This window comes from Trichoderma camerunense (genome assembly GCF_050948025.1).
Source record: "Trichoderma camerunense strain CBS 138272 chromosome Unknown V8C40scaffold_7, whole genome shotgun sequence".
Lineage (NCBI taxonomy): Eukaryota > Fungi > Ascomycota > Sordariomycetes > Hypocreales > Hypocreaceae > Trichoderma > Trichoderma camerunense.
In genome coordinates, this window is record NW_028145363.1 from 1,442,252 (window position 1) to 1,464,573 (window position 22,322).

Consider the following 22,322-nt stretch of genomic DNA (forward strand, 5'->3'; position numbering starts at 1 on the left):
AGAATATTGTTAGCCAGGTAGATAAGTGTAACGAGTTCTAGTTGGTTCAGTTGATTTGCCGTTAAGGTGTGGCCAACATGTCAGTAAGAAGTCGAAAGCCATAATATCAACATGCCCTTACTTGACACGTTCACGAATAATTAATAGGGTAATGCTGAAATACGAGTGAGCTTATCACACGTGTTATTCTTGAGATAAGACTCAACAATCTCTCTTGTATCGAAGGAATTTTCCTAAATATTCTTCGACTACAAGAAAATGATTCAGCTGCCCACATTGTCGCCTCTGTAATTGACAAAGACCACTGAACTTCCTCTATGGCTTTTTTAGCACTTTTAAGAAGGCATTTGTAGTTACAGCAACTGTTACTGTTTCCCATTTGTCGGCATTGGTTGAATAAATTGGAGGTATCTTCCCCACACTACCCTTGCCCCAGCACGGAGCCGTACGGAGAATAATAAACTCAGGGAACTCAACCAACAGCAAATCTAGCTCTTAGATCCACCTTCCCCCATGTTAATGCATTAGTGTTATCAGTTTGCAGGAAGTTATCAAATTCCCTGAAGGCTGGGTAGGCTGCTTTATCGATAGCTAGGAGATATAACCGTGTCTGTCATGGTGTGCAAACCAACCGGAATGAGTTGCTAGTGGACGCGCGTCAACTTTTGTCCATCACGCAAGTCGGACTTTACGCACTTGCTCCTTTACAGAGCAATGTCAGCCACGAAGTCAGTTAAATGTAGGATAAAATTAGATATCTATAAAGTGAATGACGTTCAATACAGATATAACAGCTCTAGAATCTGTTGTTCAAGCCACCCTGTTGATGGAGCTGAGATCCGGAGGTACAGTGAACGAACGATGTCTTTTTTGCAAAGCCCTAAGAAGGGCTTCCGTAGTTAATAGCACTTATAAGTAGCAACCGCCTTAATCTACCCGAGTCAGATGCTTGGGCGTGTGTCGAGATAGACGAGAAAGCAGCAAAAAAGAAGAAGAAACCTTGTCACAATAATGAACTAGCCAACTCTGTGGACGACTAATGCCTTTACCTTTTTAACAGCCTATGAAGCCAGCGGTACTATTGCGCATGTTGGCTTGCGATGAAATTGCATAGTCCTCTTACCCTTCAGTCTGTAGTGAATAAATGGGAGCAAGTTGTAAGTCCCTCTTTACTCACGATCCTCGCGCCCTTCCACAAAGGAGCCCAGGCTCCCATGACGGCAGTAATACCGGTGCAGAGAATCATGGGACCGTACTTGGTAGCATAACCCAAGGGTTCCTCTGCAATAGCCCCCTTTATAGACAAAAGTGAGCCGCTGATTGGCCCACCAAGGATATATCCGAGTCCCCGACCTCCCAAAAGAAGACCGAAGATAAGGGAGGATTCTGCAGCTCCATCATCTCGCTTGATCTCGTGCAACATACTAGACCAGGTCGAACTAAACCCTCCAGCAAAGAAGCCATAAAGGACGACGAAAACAACCATGGTACTAATTTGATGGCCAAGTCCCCAGAGAAGAAAAACAGGGACGGCGCTTCCAAAGGATGAAAGAAGGATCACTTTGGTCGCTGAAAGCTTATCTCCCAACCAGCCATGAACCAGTGATCCAGGCACTGATGCCGTAGAAAATAATGCAAGTAGAATGGGGCCCGTTACAGAAGAGAGACCAATGGCGGAGGCGTAACTGGCCAGATACGTGCTCGGCATGAGATAGCCGAGTGATTGAATGATGATTCCAATTTGCATCATCCAAAATGAAGTATGGCGGAGAAACGCAAACGAGAGAGGTCGGGAGCGAGATGTAGTAGACAGTGGAATACGGGGCCAGAGAAAGAAGAGCGTCGGTAATATCATAATCGCAGAAGTTATAGTCCACGAAAGAATGGTTGCACGAAGACCAAAGCGGCGTAGCAAGCTGCTGAAGACGAAAGGCATGGCCACCCCGACTGATGATTTGCCCGACCACATGATTCCGTAGGCGAGTCCCTTTCGCTGAATGAACCACTCGTCCATATACAAAGAGATGGGGCTGAAGAGAAGCCCACATCCAATTGAGTAGAGTGCGCCTTGAGTGGCGATTAAACCCACGATGGTACTCACGAAAGCAGAAGCAGACAAGCTTGCCATTGTGATCAAAAGCCCGGCAGGGCCGCACCAGCGCCGGAGATGTGGATATTTGTTCAGTATCATGAATATGACAGGCATCATGAGATACATGATGCCCATTTGCATAGACCCCACAGTGGCGATGGCCCCGGGAGAAGCATCTATGCCGTGCAGGGGATCGCTATAGTACTCTTGAAAGATGCCAAAGGAGACAGAGTATCCTGTCATATCCTATCAGTATTCAACATGGTGATAAGACATAGGTTGGAATACCCCAAATTGGAGCTTGTGCAATGGTGCAACATGCAAGAGCAAGATAGGCGGCGCGGCCATGGTCAGCTGGGGGCAGTGTTTGCGGCCTTTGTATTGGATCTTCAGACTCTTCTTCTTGGTCGTGATGTGTACTTTCAAGGACGCGACTCAATTCACGTTCTTCATGAACAGTAGGGTAGGCCATTTTGTCATGCTACGGTAGCCAGTGTGTAGTAGCAGTTATGAATTGAAGAATTATTGTTTGCGAAAAACAAAACTGTCACTTCAATATATTTAACACTCAAAATGCTTCAAAATAAATGCCGAGTTGATCTACAGAGCCACATCCGTCACCGGTCCGACATCGCAGATTGGCTCATGAGTGAATGCGGAGTGGTGCGCCACGCTATTATTGAAGTGAGTAGTGATATCACTTGTCTCTTACTTTACTCGCAGTGCTATCCAGAGTTGCAGTGGTGATAATATTTGAGCCTATTGTTCTTAACATCTCTGAATCCGATGGTTTCACAGGCAAAGTGCTTCCCAAGGCACACGACTAATTGCCTATTGTGGGTGTACTGTACTCAAATGGCCAGTGACGGAAATCTCCAAATGCAGTGACTCCGCGCGACTGGAATCGGTCTTGTGTCTCTCGTTACGGGCGGGGAAACTCCGTCTATCAAGCCTTGGGATCGGAGGATTAAATCCCTGCCTCAACACCACCATATTGTTTGTTGTTGCTGTTTCGACGTTACATGTGCTTTCGTAATAGAGTCGCTGCAAGTGGGTGTGGCCAGACTCACTAACAACGGCGTTTTATGCATGTGTACCCAATGTTCTATAAATACAGGGCTAATTCCACCCGTGTTTGCATGGTTACATGTAGCATCTGCTGCATCTGCGATGCGCCGCTCGCAACTACTTACCGGCGAGGTGGCTCCGCGTCCTGTCGTCTGAACCGCTTTTGTCGAATAAGCTGTAGGATGCTGCTTCAGCGTCAGTCCTCGCTCTAAAAGAGTATGTGACCCTATGGAATTATGCCCATTTGACAGACCACTAAAGAGCAGCACCAGCGGCTTGGATCTTCTCCAGCGCCCGCTACACCCCTTAATTACAATGCCGTCTCCCTCGTGGGAAGCCCCTGTACTTGTAATACTGGCATAATAAGATTTGACACCGGCAGACGATGATGTCAGGCACTGGAACTTATTATAGCAGTACCGTAGCCGTGGTGTTTCTTACTCCGTACTCCGTGAATAGGCACTTAAATCCCCACAACAGACAGGCCTTGTGCCGCAGCCAGCATTTCGGGAGCTAACGCGTGTGTCAAGTCGTTGGCCGAGCTACTGTTGCTTACTTGCGCATGTCAAGGTTCTAGATCTAGCGGTGACTGGTCCAAACTCCCAGGGCTAATTTAGATCTGCCTGCACCAGGACTCGCTTGCTGGGGCTGCGTAAGTTTTTCCCAAATGGTATCTTCATGCGATCTGGCACAGAGATGTCGCTAGCCCATGATGCCATTGTTACCACATGAGCTCCGTACAGTTATCAGAGTCTTGCTACGCACTCACCGCGTTATCCCCGCCCTCGTCGCATGCACATGCGGGAATCCTGTCCCCTAATTCGGCATTCAACGACAGCACATACCAGCTGACGGCGTTACTGAGAGGCTTGAAGCGGCGGCTTTGAAGCCGAGCGAATATAATGCCATATAGAGTAGGTATGAGGGTCTGTGCAATGTTTCAACCTCCTTTTACATGACCGACGGTTCTGCAATACTACTATAAGTGTGGAGTGAGAAGAGTAACATCAGTGTCACCCAAGGATGATGAAGTTTCGAGATAGGTTCTCGTGATTATTCAACAAATTTGCTGGTAATTTTCTTTGTTTGAATGAACCAAGAACGCTTACACAATTTTGGGCAATTTAGCGCCAGCAATCTTCAACTTACAGGTAGTTTACGCTTGACGACAAAATAAATGCAATTAGCCAAAATTGAATAGGGCTTTAAGCAGCTAGCAGCTGGTGTTGGTTAGTGGGATAGTCGGCCGCTGTAAGCTTATTACAGAATGGCTGAAATTGGGGTAAATCTCAACTGGAGTCGGCATCTCGAGAAAACTAAGTAGCCGATCGTGTCAATTAATCTTAATCGAATATCAAATACGAGTGTCTTGGGCATGAAACAATAAAGAGACTCGGCACTTGAAGCGAAATCAACAAGTATCGGTCACGCTGAGAGTTCTATTGTTTATGATTGTTGTATCTCACAATCCAAGAGTAAACTTGCCGCATCATCCGGGTATCGACGAAGCACAGACGCCATGAGGGGACTACAGAACGGGATGAGGCCCGCAAAGCAGCTGTTTTCTCGGACAATTCGTCATGTATCAACGACCCCAGCTCCGTATATCAAAACAGCTGCCGAAGCAGCGTCTCATTTGATAGAGCACTTTGCGCACAAAGTCACCAAACGAAGCCAATACATCGACCCGAATCAAGTCCAAAAGCTTGCAATAATGCTTGGCCGACCAGTCCTCAACGGCCACGACACGCGCCGGGTGAATGTGCCTACGGGCACACCAATACCCCCTGCTTACCACCTTGTTTACTTCACGCCCGCCGATCTCGAAGCTGAACTTGGTGCTGACGGGAGTGACCGGACGTTTAATGCACCCGCCCCTTTTACAAGGAGAATGTGGGCAGGTGGTCATATGAAGTTTGAAAAAGAAAACCCCCTGAGAGTCGGGGAGGAAGTGGAAGAGCATACCAAGCTGATCAGTGCGGTGGCGAAGACGAGCAGGTCCGCCGGCGAGATGGTACTTGTTGAAGTAGAAAAAAAGATGTATGGATCACAAGGACTGGCATTGGTTGATACACGGTCATGGGTATTTCGGCCAGTGCTACATTTTAATGCTCGAGAGGGCGTAGCGCTGAGGAGCGTCGACGGCAACATCCTAGCCGCATCATCTATTTTTGATGTAGTAAATGATAGCAACGGTGAGTATAGCATGTTTTTGTCAAGGCTGGGTTTATACGACGCTTGGCTCGGCTAACCCCTTGATTACAGCTTTTCCGATACGCAAACTGTCGTGGTCACCCGTTGGCCTTTTCCGATTCTCTGCACTGACCTTCAACGGTCACAAGATTCATTACAATGAAGACTGGACTCGTAATGCTGAGGGTCATCCTGGCATCGTAGTACACGGGCCTCTGAATGTAATCAACTTGCTAGACTACTGGAGAGATTTTCACGGAGAGGGCACAGGCCCCGATGAAATCATATATCGGGCCATGTCACCAGTTTACGGAGGCGAGGAGTATCAAATACGAACACTAGATATATTGGAAACTACTGACAGCAAAGTGTTCGAAGTGGCAGCAGAAAAGAAGGAAGTTATCATCATGAAAGCCTCCATTATCAAAAAGACCTAGATAGAGCTATCAGTTCACTTCACTTGGGAAGTTTACTCGAATTTGAAAGCTGGTCAAATAATGAGTTGAATAGAATGCTCTCAGTTCAATTATTGCACCTAATAGCTGTATGAATTCTTCTATCTTCGGTATATTGAAATCTAGTCCATTGTACTCCGTTTACCGTGTTTTCAATCTAGGAATGTTTTATACCGCTAAACCATTATGTCACGTTGACAGTGGGCCATGTTCCAAGTGGGAATCCGCTGTAACCTAATGTCTCTAAGCCTCAGAGCCTAGCTAACGGAATGGCTTGTGGGGGCCTTGGTGACAGAGCCTATACTTTATGAGGCCGGAATATTCGGTAGAATGTACTCCGTGTCCGGTAAGGTGGAATCTGATCAGGCGGAAGTCGGCTACTTGCTTATTTGAGAGACACATCTTGAACCGTTCTACAGGAGAAGGCGTTAAATGTTCCAGTTTGTTTTCAAGAAGATTCGCATTCACTTCAACTATCTCTCATAAACTTACCCTTTGCTGTACTGAATAAAGGGGCGACTGGGATTTTATCAAAATTAACTGAATCTCGTCAGGAGCTTCAATGAACCTCGGTCAGGCCACGATGATCCGGGCGGGGGTCCTGACTCGACTACCAAAGGTCTGGTAACACAACTCAACTAGCTTCTCTCCTTTTTGCGCAGAATTTGATGGTGGGTTGAGTCGCTAAAATTACGCTGGGGATAGACTAGAAATTCTCGATCCTCGCCTGTGAAGCAGCTGAGGTGTCTCACCTTACATGGCTATCAGACGCAGGACATACTCAGAGCTGTGCGTTAGCTATGCCCAAGGCGATTACTAAACGCTTACAAGAAGAAATCGTTAGCACGAAATTCCAGTTCCTCGCGGGATATTAGTGCGGACACCTGTTGAAGCTCAGAATGCAGTAAAGACTTTAGGTAAAAGCTGCATTTTGCGAGCTCAAGCTCTATGTGGGCACCCGGACAAGCTCCTTTTTGAGGATGGACTGAGAGGAGGGGTCCAGACGGTCGAGAATCCAGAACAAGGACTGGCTCTGGCTACGAGAATGCTTAACCGCCAAGCCGTCTCAGACACTATCCGGTACCGTTCCTTGACTGTGAACCAAGTCCTGGTCTCCGAAAGCCTGGTCCACCAAGAGCAGTGGCACTTGACTATGACTATTGACAGGGAGAATTACTGCCCAGTAGTTATCATTTCCAAACTTGACGACAACTCTAGCCAGGATGAAGTGCTTCGAAATCTCCGAGAGGGGAGTTCTTCATTCACCTTTGGCTTCTCGGAAGGCATCACTGAGGACCTGATATTGCAAATTTCCAGATTTCTCGGCGTTGAAAGCGTGGAAGAGACAAATATAGGTGATATTCTTACCAACTTGTACAAGATATTCCGAGAAAAAGACGTCACACTGCTGGAAATAAGCTCCCTTGCAAGACTAAACACTGGGCTGTTCACCTGCCTCGATGCCACGCTGGTGGTGGACGATGATGCTGCAAAGCGGCAGCCAGACATGTTCGGTCTGCGCGATACGACTCAGGAGGTGCACGATGAGATCAGGGCAGAACAACACGGCCTGGTATATATTAAAATGGAAGGCAACATTGGAAACATTGTCAACGGAGCAGGCCTCGCGATGGCAACAAACGATGCAATTGGGCTTCACGGCGGGGCTAGTGCTAATTTCTTAGACGCCGGGGGTCAGGCGACCAAGGAGACGATGATACAAGCTCTCGGAATTGTCATGGGAGACGAGCGGGTAAAAGCGATATTGATAAACATCTATGGAGGTGTGCTTGGAGACGCCCATGCCATGTTATCAGAAACGGAACTGACACTGTGAAGGAATCACTAGGTGCGACATGATTGCCGAATCCATCATTGGAGCCGCGCAGGAGATGACCCTGGCCGTCCCACTTGTCGTGCGGCTTCAGGGAACTAACTCGACGGAAGGATTGAAGCTGGTGAGTACAAGAACCAGCAGATTGGTCCCAGCGGATATGCTATAACCCCCTTGTTTCACCGCACTTTTATGACAAATGACTAACTCGTAGCGCGTTATGACAGCTCGCGGATGCTAGGCTTGGGCTCCATGTTGAATCGGACTTTGGGCGTGCGGCACAGCGAGCTGTCGAGCTGGCTCAGCCGTAATAATAGGCCGGAGAAGGGCTGACAGGACTGGCAAGGGGGACACAGACAAGCTACATGTGCTGTACTCGTACTACGGCTCAGCCCTGGTACAAGCAGCCTTTCAGCAATGAAACATGCTACGAGCACAAATTCTACTGCCAAGTGCCTGTAGCGCGATTTACAAGGGACGCTCATAGTGGACGGGAACCCCGTGCTTCGTATAACAAGTGAAATTCATCTCAAAATGGTCTCTGCGGATCCCCACAGTGGTGGTGGGGAGCAGCCGGATCGGCCGAAAGCTGAGATGGTATTCCCGTTACAGAGGCCTTGTTCATGTACTAAGGATTCGTAGCCTCCTGCTGCTAGCGGTTGTTCCTCGGACACTGTCAACATCCAGTTTATTGATCCATTTTCACTATAGCATCCTAGAATTTAACGGGTATGAGAGGGGGTGGGAAGGGGGAAAGGGTGTTGCTGACTGGCTCCAAATGCCCCCGCCGCTGAGCTCGGGCAAACGACATGGACTATGAACACGTTTGTCCTCGCTGGCATAAGAGAGATTTGGTATATTATTGCGGAGGACTCTTCTCGAGCCAGAATTTCTCTCCCCCTCCTCCTTAGACTTTTCTCATAGAAAAAAAAAACGTCTTCGTTGTCATGGCTAGCACAAAAAAAGACCCGGCTGCGATTGAGCACGCAAAGACTCTCACCCACATCCCGTGGTGTGAGGATTACGAAAAGATGATATCAGGGATGCTGTAAATAATCCCATCCCCTCTTTGCCACCGCCGAGTGACTCCCGGATTTTAATCTCTGCATTCTAGTTACAACTCTCAAGCTCCAGAGCTCATCGAGGGAAGATTTCGGGCTCGGAGACTCATGCACAAATACAACACCTATTTCCCCGACGACGCCACGAATGACACCCTAGTGGCCGAGAGGGAGAGGCTCCTAAACGAGATGCTGGGCAAGATCGGCACGAACCCCTTCATCGAGACGCCCTTCAACGTCGACTATGGGTGTAACACGTCGATTGGAGACGACTTTTATGCCAATTTCAAGTACGTAAAACCAATAGTAACATTTCGCTGCTGGAGACTGACTCCAGCCCGTGTTTGTGTGGCTTCAGTCTGGTGATTCTTGACTGCGGAATGGTCACAATCGGTAACCGCGTTCTGTTCGGCCCCAATGTGTCAATATTCGGTGCAACACACGAGACCGGAGTCCAATCGCGCCGCAGCGGAATCGAGTACGGTGGCAGCGTCACCATTGGGGATGACTGTTGGATCGGAGGCAACACCACCATCATGCCGGGCTTGACGATTGGAAAGGGATGCACAATAGGAGCAGGCAGTGTCGTCACCAGATCGATCCCCGACTTTTCTATTGCGATTGGTTCGCCGGCCAGGGTTGTCAAGAAAGTTGATCCCGTCCCAGATTTATGATGACTCGAAGTCGAAAAAAAGGAGAACTTGCATACATGATAGAGACGACATTTTAACGAGACAATGAATATTCACATTAGCAATAGACACACCACGTTTCCAAACCTACCGATGCATTGTCCTTACTCAACGCTCACTTCCTTAGTGCCTCGTACATGTCCTACGACAGATACCGCAAATCATAAAGCGCAATAAGGAGCGGATTCGCACCGGCCGATACCGACCGACCAACCTCCGGCTGTAGTAGCTTCCAGACCATTCTAAGCTGCTTAGCCACAAGCCATCGACTTCTCTAAGCAGCCAGTGCATAGATGAGCAAGTAGAGCTCTTCTGGCAATGGCAGATCAGGGAAGCATGGCATATATGATAAAGAGGCGGACAGCAATGGAGACGCAGAAAATCACATGTGGATTGTTGGTATCAGACGATACATTTGTGATGCCTCGTATGGAAACAGCCGCAGCATCGCAACTTGATATACAGCGCTCAACTGCTCCTGACCAAGAGGCAACATCATTTAAGGATGTCGCCGGCAGAGCAGGTGAAACATTGATCTTGTTAAGCTACGGTGGATTTTATAATAAATCGATATCCTTTTAGAATGCTGAGCCAAACTCTCGCAAGTCGAAAATAGATCCATTAACGACGACGAACGAACCGCGAGAACACTATCAAATTTGGCATGCTACGGCATCTGTCGTTGATATAACGCATCACAACAGACTGTTCTCTGCTGATGATCCACCGGCAGCCCCTGACTGCAGAATTGCCGTAGGAGATGGTGAACATGCCAAACCCTATGAATCACCAATCAGACAAAGTGAGAGACTACAGAGGGAACGCCCGTGTTTTTAAAGAAATTTATTGCAAGAACAGATTCTGGAATTTGCATGTATCCTTATTACAGGGCACCGAGGCCGCCCGCTCCGAAAAGGAGGGGGAGGGGAAGAGAAGGGCCAGGCAGCTCCCAACGTCGAGGTCGAGTCCAACGTCTTGGTGACCAAAACGGCCCTCATATTTTCCTCGCTTTCAACAGTCGTCTTGAGATTGAAGAATATTTATTCCCTGGGATATCGCCGACGCAGCTCTAATTCTAAAGTTTACTTCGTGACGGTTGGTTGTATCTCGTAAGCCGAGTTGGGTGTCGGCTTTGCGCATCATAGTTAAGCTAAGTTATTTAATCTTCAATATCTATCTTCGCAGATAATTGCCGTGTGTTTCTTTTATACAGTAATATAATTAACAGATTCAATGATCCTGACGGCTCCAAATACGCGAACCATCAGAATGAGCATTGCTTGCAGCGATTCGAGCGACACGTCCTTGATGGTAGCCGACAAATATCACACTCAAAGAGAGCAATCACTTGTCACGGTGTATTTGTACCGTACCGTAATTGCAGGTAAGGGCAGAAATGATGACGGCCGCAACGGTCCTTAGAATAAGGGGGCTGGGGCCACGTGCGTGAGTGATCTGTAAGTCGCTAGCAGCACTTAAAAGATGTAGAGGTTGTGTAGAACCGGAAACCACGAATAAAGTTCGTCAAGTTAAGTAATACAGTAGCCCGGAAGCTTTCACCGGGAGAGTCATGACAGCAATAAACAAACCATCTCTAAACTTCTCAACGTTGGCTGCGTCCAGTTTGAGAGAAGATGGTATTGAGATTTCTGTTTAAGTTGAGAAATTCGCGCTCTAGTTCATCTACACAGGATGAGATAAGCAAAGACATATTAGCAGCCATTCATCTCATACCTTGGGGAAAAGCGATTCCGCGATCATCGTTGCTTGCTGACCAATTCGGGCTGAAAGTCTTGATACATAGGTAGGTGATCAGCGTTCAACCCTGGCATATATTGGTCATGCGAACACAGGTATTAAAATCCGCTTTCGGAATAGAATCTGCAAATGGGACACTGAATATCGCGTCGGACCTTCCGTTGCCAACAAACTGATCATCTTCAGAGATGCTTTATCAGCTGCCACTAGCCTTCACACGGGGTAGAACGCGCGTGCTTACACGGTAAGCCCCTACTTTTACCCGTGTTTAACAAGATATGAAGGGACATTTCAATGGGGAAAATGCCAATTATTTAATTAAGTATATTTCTTTATGGAATATAATGCCATAGAAAGCATATGGAATCACCTCTTGCTAAAACGAAAGGGGTGCTCCAGAGCAACTTGAAATCCTGACTACCCCCTCTGCAGTGAAATATTAGAAGAATAATAGCAGCATCATTGTGTAAGCTGAACACCAACGGGACTTTCGGATACGCCCACAATACCTTAAGGAAAGATGGGCCTTTGGAAACAATTCAAAAGAGAGAGCCAGCGATTACCATCAGTGCCTTTTTATAACTTAAACTCCGTTCTTCACGCCGTTGCTCATGGCCTGCTTGCCGGGCGTCTCATAGATGCCTAGTTCGCTCGCTTTAATTTGCAATGCCAGCATCTTCGAATATGTCCGACATAGAGCGAGGCTGCCACCCATGAACCAAAAGTTGGGATGCCCGCTATATCGCCAAATCTACAAGAGAGCAAGTTTGTCAGATCGAGTACATCTTTATGGTGACATATTAGAGATCTTACCGAATTTATTTCTCCCTCTTCGTTCAAGTCCCAGACCTTTCCTAGCCGTGAAGCGACTTTGTCTCCAAAGAGCTTTCGCGCTGTGCTGTGCATCGTTTGGTAGCCTGTTGCCATGATGATTATGTCTGCCTTGAGTTCGGATCCATCTGCAAGAAGCAACCCCTCGGGTGTAAAGGACTTGATTCCCCCAGGATTAGACTTTACTTTGACCTTTCCATCAATGATGAGCTGGCTGCATCCAACATCGATATAATAGCCACCTCCACGAGTGACATATTTACGGTATATGCCGCTTCCATCTACCCCATAGTCGAGCTCAAATCCGGCACTCGTCAATCCGTCTATGATGTCCTTGTCGACTGTTTTAATAGCGTTTGTCTTGAAAATATTAAGTGCAAACTGAACAGGAAGTGGTTTGCTTTGGCTATCGACATCCAAGTCATCAGTTGGCGGTCCTCCCTCCTCATACGTTCCTGAATGAAGCATTGGGAGGCCTTTCTTTGCTGTCAAGACATGAGTGCTGCCACGTTGGAGCATAGTTACCGATGCGGCACCGCATTCATGGAAATTCTGGCAAAGGTCATGCGCTGAAGTGGCCGAACCTATAATTACCACATATTTGCTAGAGAGGTCGGAGTGTTCCGATGCATCCTTATGTTGACTTCCGTGGTAAGCAGTCCCTTTGAAGCTTTCGATCCCATCAAAATGTGGAAGGATGGCATCTCCTGCATTCCCAGTCGCTAGAACAACATGTCTTGGTTTAATAATTCGTACTGAACCATCCGATCGCTTTACTGTCACAGTCCATGTTTTTGTAGTCTCATCAAACGCGGTGCTCTGGAGTTCGGTGTCGCACCAAACGTTGAGCTCCATCAGGCTGGCATATGCTTCAAGCCAATCGGCAAGTTTGTCTTTTGGCATAAATAACGGCCAGTGGGAAGGAAAAGGGATATATGGGAGGTGGCAGTATTGGATTGGGTCATGGGTCATCAGTGTCTATACGATTTGCAGTTAGCTTGTGCAGAATCACCTTCAGTGTAAGAGTCGTGGGGTCAAACCTTGTAACGTTTGCGCCAACTATCGCCAACACGACTACTTTTCTCAATAATCAATGCTGGCACTCCGAGTTGCTGGAGCCGAGCGGCCGTAGAAATACCAGATTGTCCGGCACCTACTATGAGCACAGCCGGATCTTCATCGAGAAACTCTTTTTGCCTCTCACGTCGTTGTTGCCAGTTGCCACCTGATGTATCAACGTACCCTTCTGGGCGCGTAAATCCTGTCTTCTCTTCATGGCTTTTAATCTCCTGGAGGGTGAAATGGATCAAATAGGACTTCCATTCATCGTCATCGTCCAGTACTAGTCGAAGCATTCCCTTTCCACGGCCGTGACGTGACTCAAAGTCAAACATACTCTCGATCCATTGCATGTCCGGACATGGGTTCTTGAAGGTAGGCTGAAATGTGCCGTAGTCACGCAGTCGAATGCTACTGATACCAGCATTGTGGTTGTTTTGAAGGTAGCTGAGGACGTTGTCGCGACCTTGAAGAGTTCGAAAGTCCCAGGTAAAAGAGAGTAAGTCGCGAATCCAGGCTTCTTTGACAAATACTGTTTCAAGACCTTCTCTGTCGTTTCTTTGCAGAGCGTGCTCAAAATCTTTTACCCAGCGCTCTGAAATATTTCTTGCGTGCGATAGCGAGACATTACCCTGTTGTTTGAACGTGGGTAATGTGATGATGTGGGCCATTTTCTCGGCGGAGTGAGGTCAGCTTAACGATCACTAACTGTTACCAATGGGTGGCATTCAAGTGCTTCAAACAATAATTTTTGTCATGATCGTGGACTTTATATACATCTACTAAGTGGACGCTTGTTGGGAGCTCACGGCAGAAAGATAACCACAGGGAGTTGTATGCCATGATGCCTCAGAATGTCCACGTGCTCAGACAATGGCCCATTGGAGTCCGATATCGTCTGGAAACCCAAAGCCACCTCGAATCTAGACCGCTGGCTGCGAGACTATATTCTCCAGTTAAAGACTGTTATGCAGTGATGAAATCAGTTACTTCGGTCTATATGGCCCGAAAGCTGTTTATGGCCCATTTAATTACAATTGGGGCTGCATGTACCGTACACATGGCTGGCAGTAATTCGCCCTCATAACAGCATATTTACTAGTAAGCCTAAGGCACGAGTGCGATTCGATCATTAAGCACAGCTCGCATTTCGTGCTTATGAATGCAATTGAAGTGGTCGTGATTGATAGCATAGCAGCGATTGGCGTTACCACAGCACTATCTGTCAAATAGTACTCTGACTCCTCTCTTTCAAGTACGAGTATGGCTAAGTGCGCATTACTGAATCTGGTTTCCCGTTTCTCTTTACAACTATTGCAAGCTGTTGATTGATCATAAGACTGCGGAGATCGATCTCCGCTCACGCGCTCTCGAGATCTGACCAAAACAGCACCTCCGCATCAACTCCTCTCCCTCCCTCAAAGCTCAATTATGGATCGACTCCCCAATTGAGTTATCCGGGCCCAACTCCCCCGCACCCGAAGTCGGCCACACATGGCCCGAACACGGCCCTATTGGGTCTTTTTGATCTGACACAGTTCACTCTTGAAGATATTCCTTCTCTGTGCACCAGTTCGGTATCTCACTCATGCAGCAGCTTAATTTATGAATCAGCTTTCCGTGCAATTGTTGCTCTTTTCTTTTCCTTTGTCAATGAACATAAACATGCCGCCGGGTTGTCTGCTCAGAGGTATGCACAATAGCAGGGCAGCGATCGGGTTTCACTTGCGATAGTAGAGGTCAGACACAGCGGCAATTGGGAACACGCAGAACGGCAATAATTCCATGAGCTGGTAATTACGCTCCTCGTTTTCGACGCAAATACATGAAAATATTATAACTTCAATTGTTTCATTACTTTAGGCGTAGTTAGTATTGTCACGTGTGAGCTACGGACATGGCGTTCAATTTATGGCTTCACCGTGAAGTCGATATGCGTCAACTCGATCTCTTCAAATATCGCTTTATCTTAACTTTTAATCACAATCTTCCTCTCTTTCGATAATCTGCAACTTTCAAGCCTCTCAATACGAAATGAACCCTGATTTCCAGTCTGTCGTTCCAATTTTACGAATCTTCGATGTCAAAAAAGCCGACGAATTCTACCTAGATTTCTTAGGATTCACGGTGGATTGGGATCACCGTTTCGACGATAACGCGCCACTGTATCGTCAAATTTCCAAGGGCACTCTCATTCTACACCTTAGTGAGCATCACGGAGATGGCACCCCAGGCACAAAGATTCGCGTCATGATGAATAGGGGGATTGTCGAGTATCATCAGGAGCTTATCGCCAAGAAATATCGATACATGAGGCCAGGGATAGAGAAGGGTTATGGAGGGCCGGACGCTCAGGAAGTTACTGTGCTTGATCCGTTCGGCAATACAATCACATTTTGTCAGACTGAAAAGGATGAACAATGAATCGACACGGCTATTCTAGGGGATGGCAAGCTACGCAAAGTTTTCATCGCATGCGATCTCACCAAGCAGATGCATAATAATAACTGACATTTCATCAAATGCACGGGAAATAATATGATCATACCCCCTTCACTCTCTTTATCTCCTAAATAGAAATTATAGCGAACATTCTGACTTGTGAGGCAGTATGAAATGCATAAAATGAAAGCGAGTCTTAACTTCGAGACGGGCGCGTCTTACGTCCACGGAACACAATTATGCCACCTTCCTCTTCTTCATCGTCTGGTTCTCCAGCAGTGCTGCGTTTGTCCTCTTCTTCAATGGTATTAGGAATCGACACACTTCCGATTGACAAGCCTCCCATTCTGGAAGTGAGGTCACTAGGGTCAGTCTTCTGATCCGTTCGCCACGGTTGTTTGGAGAACGAATTGGAATCATGCTTTCTACCTTCCGATACTTGATCTTCGAGCAATCGTGCCGCAGTTACTCTGATTTTCTTGTTTATTTCGATTAGTAGCCATTCTGTCGCATCCATGGCCTTCTTGTCAAAAACATCAGGGGCGCGCCAATGAGGATACAGGTTGTTGTGTGACTCGCGGGCTTGCACTCCCTCTGGATGTTTCTCGAAATAGTAACTGCAAAGACGGCAGGTTGGCTTGCTGCTCCCGACATATCGCCATTTGTGCCAGAATTCGGCGTCAACATTGTCACGCAGGTAGTTCAGCACATAGTCCAGGACAAGAACTTCACCATGAACCATGTGTGTCAGGGAGGCAGAGTTGCACCCCTCCAAAATCTTTGCATCCAAGTCGAGAACTTGTAGCTGTTCAGCCATAGACCGGTGCCTTTCTATTATTTCTGCGGAAGAGCTCATTCTTCCAATTATTTCGGATGCGTTTGGTCGCTTTTTGTTCAATGGATGCGGGATCATAGACGCTGATGGAATTACCGTCACTTTAATCTCGTGGAACAGTCGATCCCAGAGCCGGCTCGCGCGAATTATTGTTTCGACAGCGAGGTAATATGAGTGCAAGCGACCAACGAAGTGGCGAAGCTCCAACCACCGCTTGGAGTTGTCCATCTCGCCTTCTCTTGCTTGCTCTGAAATCGAGTCTCCAAATTTCCGACGTTGAGCCTCGTGAAGGAATAAGAAGACTTTTTCACAAGCAGCAAAGTCTATATGTGACTATGTCAGTAATATGGTTAAATTTCAGCAGCTTCAGGAAGATCGACGTACATTGCGGACCCTCGAACTGTTTGTCGTTACCGAACTTGACCAATTCTGTGAGTTTAGAAAGCTGAGATCTAAACCTTGTGGCTTCCGATGCTGCCAATTATAAGGAAACATAAGCCAAGTCTCTCACTCATGACGGCGAATGGGATGACTCACACAACGAATTTTCGCCATGTCGTCTATCATAGTCACTAATGCATTCCTCCAGATATGCGATAGTATAGGTAAGGTAAAATCGGACGCGGTTTCCGTCGAATTTGAGGATATGCCACAGCGCTTCTCTGTGTACTGGAGATCCGTTACTCGCAGGTTGCCCCGTAGATTTTGCTACAATTTCGAGTAGCTGCTCTACAAAGAGCTTAACCTCGGGCAACTTTGATGCTTTGCGGTTGTTAGACCCTATGATATAGTGAACACCCTCGGGTTCTTCCAGCACCGCAATGCCGGTAACAGTAGATCCATTCTCGCCGCGTTTGTTGTCGCAAACTTGAGCAAGCCGGTTGACAAAACACTTAAAAGTCTGTTCCGCACTGTCGACGTTATCTCTCATGGTATTTGGCTCGTGCTGCGTGGCAGAGAAGCTTTGCTGCGGTCGAATCTTCTTCAGAGCTACCTCGAGGAGGATAGGCTCGTAGAAGCGCCGGGAGAGCTTTGCGCGCAATGGGATGGGCTTCCCCATGTTGGCGCCGGTACCTTAAGGCACAAATAGTTAGCATAGGGAATATATTATGTTGGGTTGACATGTTAAATACGAGTAGCTGATGGCATGTTTGCGACACCTTATCTTACGGCTGATGATCTTGGAAGCGAAGTTGGTTTTACCGAGAAGAAAAAATAAACCCAAAAGTGTATATTAGTTGTAGCAGATGTTCTTTGTTGTCGATTATTGACCGATTCAAGTTGATCCGACCATTTCTATTTAAATCAGTCGAAAACCGCTTCCAAATTCCTACCAATTCTTGTGTGGCATCATCATACATGATTTCAAGGCGAGAGGCCGTACAAAATGCGATTTGGGCCGACATGGGGATTCCCGTCGTATCATTGGATGCCACGCTACACAATTCACCTCTCAGTCAGCCTGTAGGCCTCCCTCTATGTGACCGTAATCCGTTCGCGTCTCAGACGTCTGGGCGGCCTACAATCAACAAACGGGGCCTTTGGGCCAGGCTGTGATGGGGTCTACAGAATCCCATCGAATTAATCGAGCCTGTCTCATTGGGTGACTGGGCTGTGGGAGGTCTACGGCTGTGGGTGGTCTACAGAATTAGGCCTGCAAGCCTTGCGGGCTTCTTATGCAAGCGCCTGGTTTCATCCAGCGGCAGCTTGCAGGGGTAACATGTGTTGGCCCATGTTTGGCTGATGGCGCACAAATGAGGCATTGCAGCCTTTGTTGATTGAATGAAGAACATAGTTTTGTATCTGGGGAGCATGTTGGGCAGATATGCACCGACACGAGATGCAATGCAAGGCATTCTGATCGGTTATGAGGGGGAAACAAGCCAAGTAAACACTGGGTAGACGTAGATTATCACATTGCTGGGCGAATTCAACGCCAACAAGCCACATCAACCTATCAGCATCCATCTTCCTCCCTCATCTTGAAGGATATGTCTCCACTGCTATCAAATAGGACTCCGCTCTTGACAAGGATTTATTTACTTATGCTCGTGGGCCACCCACGTCAAAGAAGCTAGGATTCCCATCTCCCATCCCAACCAGCCTGGGAGAACGACTAAGGGCATTGAGTCGAATACGGAGCACACATTTTGGCATGACGAAGAACCAAACGGAAACTACATTGGTGTGCTCTGATATACACTTGTGGTCATAAACGCAGTTAAGAAGACTCTAGTTCCTCGATTCCGCTTTGGATATAGCTCCCATTCTCAATATAAGGGATTCATATATACGGTATTTATCTTGCTAATTCCCTAGCTTGGTCCATGCTGACTTTTGCATCTGTTTTTTCCAGGCTATCCTCCAACATCTCCCTTAATTGCAGCATCAAAGATACTTTCATACAGATTCTGGTGAGCATACACTGTGTTGCTGTCTTCCTCAGCTGAATACTTATTGCCAATTCGCTCTTTGTAAGACTGCTGCGTGCATTTAGAGGGTGTGCCACTCGATCAATTGGATTACTACAGGCTTCTGAATAGCAGCACGCCACTGGCATCGGCACTATAGTCAGTAACACAGGAAGGGTGGACCGAATTTACCCACTCAATCTCTGTCCAAACATCTCGGCAGCAACACAGGTGGATCGGAATATCGCCGTGATTGGCAACATCGAGCGACATATTCTTATATACCGATGACAGGAACCCGAGGATCCATGTTAGAGTGGTGGCTATAGACACCAATACTCAGAATGGACCCGGACGGCAGCGGTCCTTTTAGACCCGGCGCCACCGATCCCCTCCTGGGGAATGAGACATGCGGCGAAGAGGATCATGGCTTCTCGGAGGCTGTAGTAAATGCAACTACGAATCAATCTACGGAATACAATGCATACATGCCACAGGAATGGGTAGTTGGGTCCACCCTTGATCCAAGCATGTTACAAAGATTGCCTCTTACGTCCCCTGAGGTTGCCTTGCACACCCTTGATCCAAGCATGTTACCAAGCTCGGATCTTACGCCCCCTGAGGTTGCCTTAGGTATATCGACAGGCCCCTCCGTTGACGCTTATGTCCCCTCCGTTTTCTCAGGAATTCAACGCTCCCATGACGAGACTTAGATTCTGAATGGCTTACCGACAGGTTCGCCTTTTGGAGTCCAAGAGCGAACAACTGGTGAAACGAGCAATGATTCGTATGAAGCAGAGGATCACATGGCTGCTGTTGACAATTCATCTCCCCTTTCTTTTTCTTTTTCTGATTTCTCGTCTTCTGATTTAAGTTTTGAGAATGATCTTGATGCCATGAATTTGGACACATCTGGACCTTTGACTGCAGGTACTTTGGCGGAATACCTTCCCTCTTCTGGGGCTGAGGCAGACTCGATACCTCCTACTGGATCTCCAACCGTGGATTTAAAGCCTTTTGTATGTGATAGGGATGGGTGCTCAAAGTCTTTTGAGAAGAATTATCAGCTCAAGTAAGTTTGCTTCCCCTTATATCACGATGATGCTTTCATGATACTTCATCCATCTTATACTGTCGGCTACAAAAGGATGGAGAACTTGACTAACTTCAGGTACTATTGTAGTCGCCATTTGGGATGGCACGACAAGAAGCTACAATGTCCTCTGCAACCTGATTGTGATAAGCGTTACCAATACAAAAAGGATCTTGAGAAGCACATCTGGAGTCACCACCAAAAATGGGCTGAGGATACTGGCCGTCCGCCAATTCGAACCAAGTGCAAGATGTGTGGGGTCATATTGGAGCGGCCAGACAATGCCAAGCGCCATATGGATGAAGTTCACAAGAAGATCAGGAGAAGACGAGGTCCAGGGGGTTAGAGATTCTGGCATATTTCTGTTTTGTTTCGCGCATCTGTTTCTGCATTTCTGATATTTTAAGCTAGCCATGTTCTGATGTTTGTATTTCAATCACTTAGCTATTTCTTTAAATCTACCTCAAGCAGCCGCTTCATTGTAACGCCCATGACCCCTGGATGCGGGACTACCACTGCACCAGCATCCTCAAGTGCCTTTGCTTTGATATCCGCAGGTACATCCCGGGGGGTGAGCACAGCACCCGCATGACCCATGATCCTTCCCAGTGGAGCCGTTTTCCCGGCTACCATTGCTACAATTGGCTTGGGACGAGGTGTTGATTGTCGATATTCTCGGATCAGCTCAGCGGCTCTAAGTTCGGCTTCTCCACCAATTTCACCTATCACGATGATGCCTTTCGTCTCTTCATCGTCAAAGAAAAGGCGAAGGCCATCTGCCAAGGTGGTACCTACACAGTGTCAGCCACAATACCCAAGTTTAGGCATCAATAGTTACAGGTATTCTCACCTGGAAGTAAATCACCTCCCATACCTAGCACTATGCTCTGTCCCAGTCCAACTGCAGTCGTTGCACCCACAGCCTCGTAGCTCAAAGTCCCCGACTTCGATACAATGCCTATACAACCTCTCTGATACTGCTTATACGGCATTATGCCAACTCGACACTGTTCTGGGGCTATAATCCCCGGACAGTTTGGTCCTACGAGCCGAGTTTTGCTCTGTGTACGAAGTATCTCATGTACCCGTAACATGTCATGCACTGGAATATGCTCCGCCACAGATACAACCAGTGGAACTTCGGCCTCTATGGACTCTATGATGGCTTTGGCCGCAAATTGCGCAGGTACAAAAACAGCACTCACATGAGGTCGGACCGTTTTCATGGCCTGCAAATAGCATGAGAACACGATTCCCCAGGGGGTGCGACAGAAGCTGGAGGGGGGAGGGGGCGCTCACCTCCTCGACGGTATTGAAGACTGGTAAATCAAGGTGCGTCGAACCTCCCTTGCCAGGTGATATGCCTCCCACTATGCGGGTGCCGTATGCAATAGTATCTTTGGCATTTGCAGTCGCCTTGATGAATCATCTCGTCCTTAGTATGACATTTCACAACAGTGAGGGGTCTCGTATTTACCGCTTTCCCTGTAAACCCTATATGATGTATAAGTAAAGTACAAAAATTCAAGGTATCATATTCATTACCTTGATATACTACAGCCGTGTTTTTATCTAGTCTCAGATTCGAGATTGTGCTATCATAGGCATTTATGCATCGAGCAGCCGAGGCTGAGAAGTGTCGTCGCCAAGTTGAGGGGCAGCTTCGGGTTGGTCTGAAAATTGACACCGCCATCGTATGTAGGTAATGATTTGATCAGCCGAAATATCTCATGAAGTAGAGAAATGACCAGTAATTGAGTACATGTATATTGTTCATGCATATGCAATATAGGTTGAGTACGTGGCCGAAAGACAAGCTGTTCAAGTAAACGATGAGAACGTGAACTATGGCGAATAGAGCCCCGTTTTAATGAGCAAATGGCTATATGCATTGCTATGGATCCAGACAAGACGGCTATTCCCACCCGACGTCTTATGGAGGGCATTTAAAGTGCAAACAAGCGCACGGAGTAAAGATTGTATTTGAGTTATAGACAGCGATGGACTATCATTTTTGGAACTAAGCTTGAATCAAAGCAGCTTGCAAAACGCTGAATTTCGCAGTTTAAAGACATGCTCGCAGCAATATTGCTGAGTTCTAGGGTAACAATATTAGCAGCCCATAGAAATTCCCGGTGTTCACAATGCACGGAGCTGTCTGAATGGCGTCCATTTACAGAGATAAATGTGCCTAGTAGTACAAATGTAAATGTAACTACAAAAAATCAGAAGTAGGAGAGGCTGAACTCTGAGCGATAGGCCGAACTATATAAGTGACTCCATCTCCTTTGCGCGTTGATGCATGTGTGAACGACGATGACGTGGGGTTTCCTCCCACTCCCACTCCCTGCATCGTGTAGCGCAAAACTGCGTCATCTGATTGGAATGAATGTCATCTTTCAGAGCTGCGAACCAAACTATTTATCTTCTGTTTGCCCATTTGTACTGCTGGGAACCATTCGTCGTATCTTTAGTAGTCAAGCACAATTTATGGAGTC

At 47.2% G+C, this 22,322-nt stretch overlaps 9 protein-coding genes across 9 annotated transcripts; 5 read left to right on the plus strand and 4 right to left on the minus strand.

Annotated features, from left to right (window-relative positions):
- Positions 1-1,014: 1,014 nt before the first annotated feature.
- On the minus strand, positions 1,015-2,637 carry V8C40DRAFT_286827 (MFS general substrate transporter). Its single transcript, XM_083222590.1, has 2 exons — positions 2,381-2,637; positions 1,015-2,328 (listed from the first exon to the last, which is right to left on the minus strand). The coding sequence occupies exons 1-2, from the start codon at positions 2,562-2,564 to the stop codon at positions 1,127-1,129; spliced, it is 1,386 nt and encodes a 461-aa protein (XP_083074426.1). The 5' UTR covers positions 2,565-2,637; the 3' UTR covers positions 1,015-1,126.
- Positions 2,638-4,363: 1,726 nt separating this feature from the next.
- Positions 4,364-5,853, plus strand: V8C40DRAFT_207992 (uncharacterized protein). The gene is made up of 2 exons (XM_083212073.1): positions 4,364-5,355; positions 5,426-5,853. Exons 1-2 carry the CDS (start codon positions 4,680-4,682, stop codon positions 5,788-5,790), a joined length of 1,041 nt encoding a protein of 346 aa, XP_083074427.1. The 5' UTR covers positions 4,364-4,679; the 3' UTR covers positions 5,791-5,853.
- Positions 5,854-6,565: 712 nt separating this feature from the next.
- V8C40DRAFT_274426 (succinyl-CoA synthetase-like protein) lies at positions 6,566-7,953 on the plus strand (the record flags this gene model as incomplete). The annotated part of the gene is made up of 4 exons (XM_083220603.1): positions 6,566-6,601; positions 6,653-7,592; positions 7,648-7,766; positions 7,870-7,953. 4 exons carry the CDS (start codon positions 6,566-6,568, stop codon positions 7,951-7,953), a joined length of 1,179 nt encoding a protein of 392 aa, XP_083074428.1.
- A 504-nt stretch (positions 7,954-8,457) lies between these two features.
- V8C40DRAFT_207997 (sugar O-acetyltransferase) lies at positions 8,458-9,500 on the plus strand. Its single transcript, XM_083212074.1, has 3 exons — positions 8,458-8,690; positions 8,757-8,993; positions 9,062-9,500. Exons 1-3 carry the CDS (start codon positions 8,590-8,592, stop codon positions 9,375-9,377), a joined length of 654 nt encoding a protein of 217 aa, XP_083074429.1. The 5' UTR covers positions 8,458-8,589; the 3' UTR covers positions 9,378-9,500.
- A 1,999-nt stretch (positions 9,501-11,499) lies between these two features.
- V8C40DRAFT_243208 (flavin-containing monooxygenase) lies at positions 11,500-13,769 on the minus strand. The gene is made up of 3 exons (XM_083215371.1): positions 13,025-13,769; positions 11,967-12,962; positions 11,500-11,904 (listed from the first exon to the last, which is right to left on the minus strand). Exons 1-3 carry the CDS (start codon positions 13,712-13,714, stop codon positions 11,737-11,739), a joined length of 1,854 nt encoding a protein of 617 aa, XP_083074430.1. The 5' UTR covers positions 13,715-13,769; the 3' UTR covers positions 11,500-11,736.
- Positions 13,770-14,593: 824 nt separating this feature from the next.
- Positions 14,594-15,663, plus strand: V8C40DRAFT_243210 (Glyoxalase/Bleomycin resistance protein/Dihydroxybiphenyl dioxygenase). Its single transcript, XM_083215372.1, has 2 exons — positions 14,594-14,836; positions 14,907-15,663. Exon 2 carries the CDS (start codon positions 15,078-15,080, stop codon positions 15,465-15,467), a length of 390 nt encoding a protein of 129 aa, XP_083074431.1. The 5' UTR covers positions 14,594-14,836; positions 14,907-15,077; the 3' UTR covers positions 15,468-15,663.
- V8C40DRAFT_243211 (nucleic acid/nucleotide deaminase domain-containing protein) lies at positions 15,593-17,854 on the minus strand. The gene is made up of 4 exons (XM_083215373.1): positions 17,481-17,854; positions 16,858-17,394; positions 16,705-16,794; positions 15,593-16,643 (listed from the first exon to the last, which is right to left on the minus strand). Exons 2-4 carry the CDS (start codon positions 17,378-17,380, stop codon positions 15,682-15,684), a joined length of 1,575 nt encoding a protein of 524 aa, XP_083074432.1. The 5' UTR covers positions 17,381-17,394; positions 17,481-17,854; the 3' UTR covers positions 15,593-15,681.
- Positions 17,855-19,075: 1,221 nt separating this feature from the next.
- On the plus strand, positions 19,076-20,170 carry V8C40DRAFT_265117 (uncharacterized protein; the record flags this gene model as incomplete). The annotated part of the gene is made up of 3 exons (XM_083219618.1): positions 19,076-19,364; positions 19,467-19,803; positions 19,915-20,170. The coding sequence occupies 3 exons, from the start codon at positions 19,076-19,078 to the stop codon at positions 20,168-20,170; spliced, it is 882 nt and encodes a 293-aa protein (XP_083074433.1).
- An 8-nt stretch (positions 20,171-20,178) lies between these two features.
- V8C40DRAFT_243218 (succinyl-CoA synthetase-like protein) lies at positions 20,179-21,661 on the minus strand. Its single transcript, XM_083215374.1, has 5 exons — positions 21,370-21,661; positions 21,302-21,318; positions 21,124-21,240; positions 20,675-21,053; positions 20,179-20,615 (listed from the first exon to the last, which is right to left on the minus strand). The coding sequence occupies exons 1-5, from the start codon at positions 21,515-21,517 to the stop codon at positions 20,269-20,271; spliced, it is 1,008 nt and encodes a 335-aa protein (XP_083074434.1). The 5' UTR covers positions 21,518-21,661; the 3' UTR covers positions 20,179-20,268.
- Between the last annotated feature and the right edge of the window lie 661 nt (positions 21,662-22,322).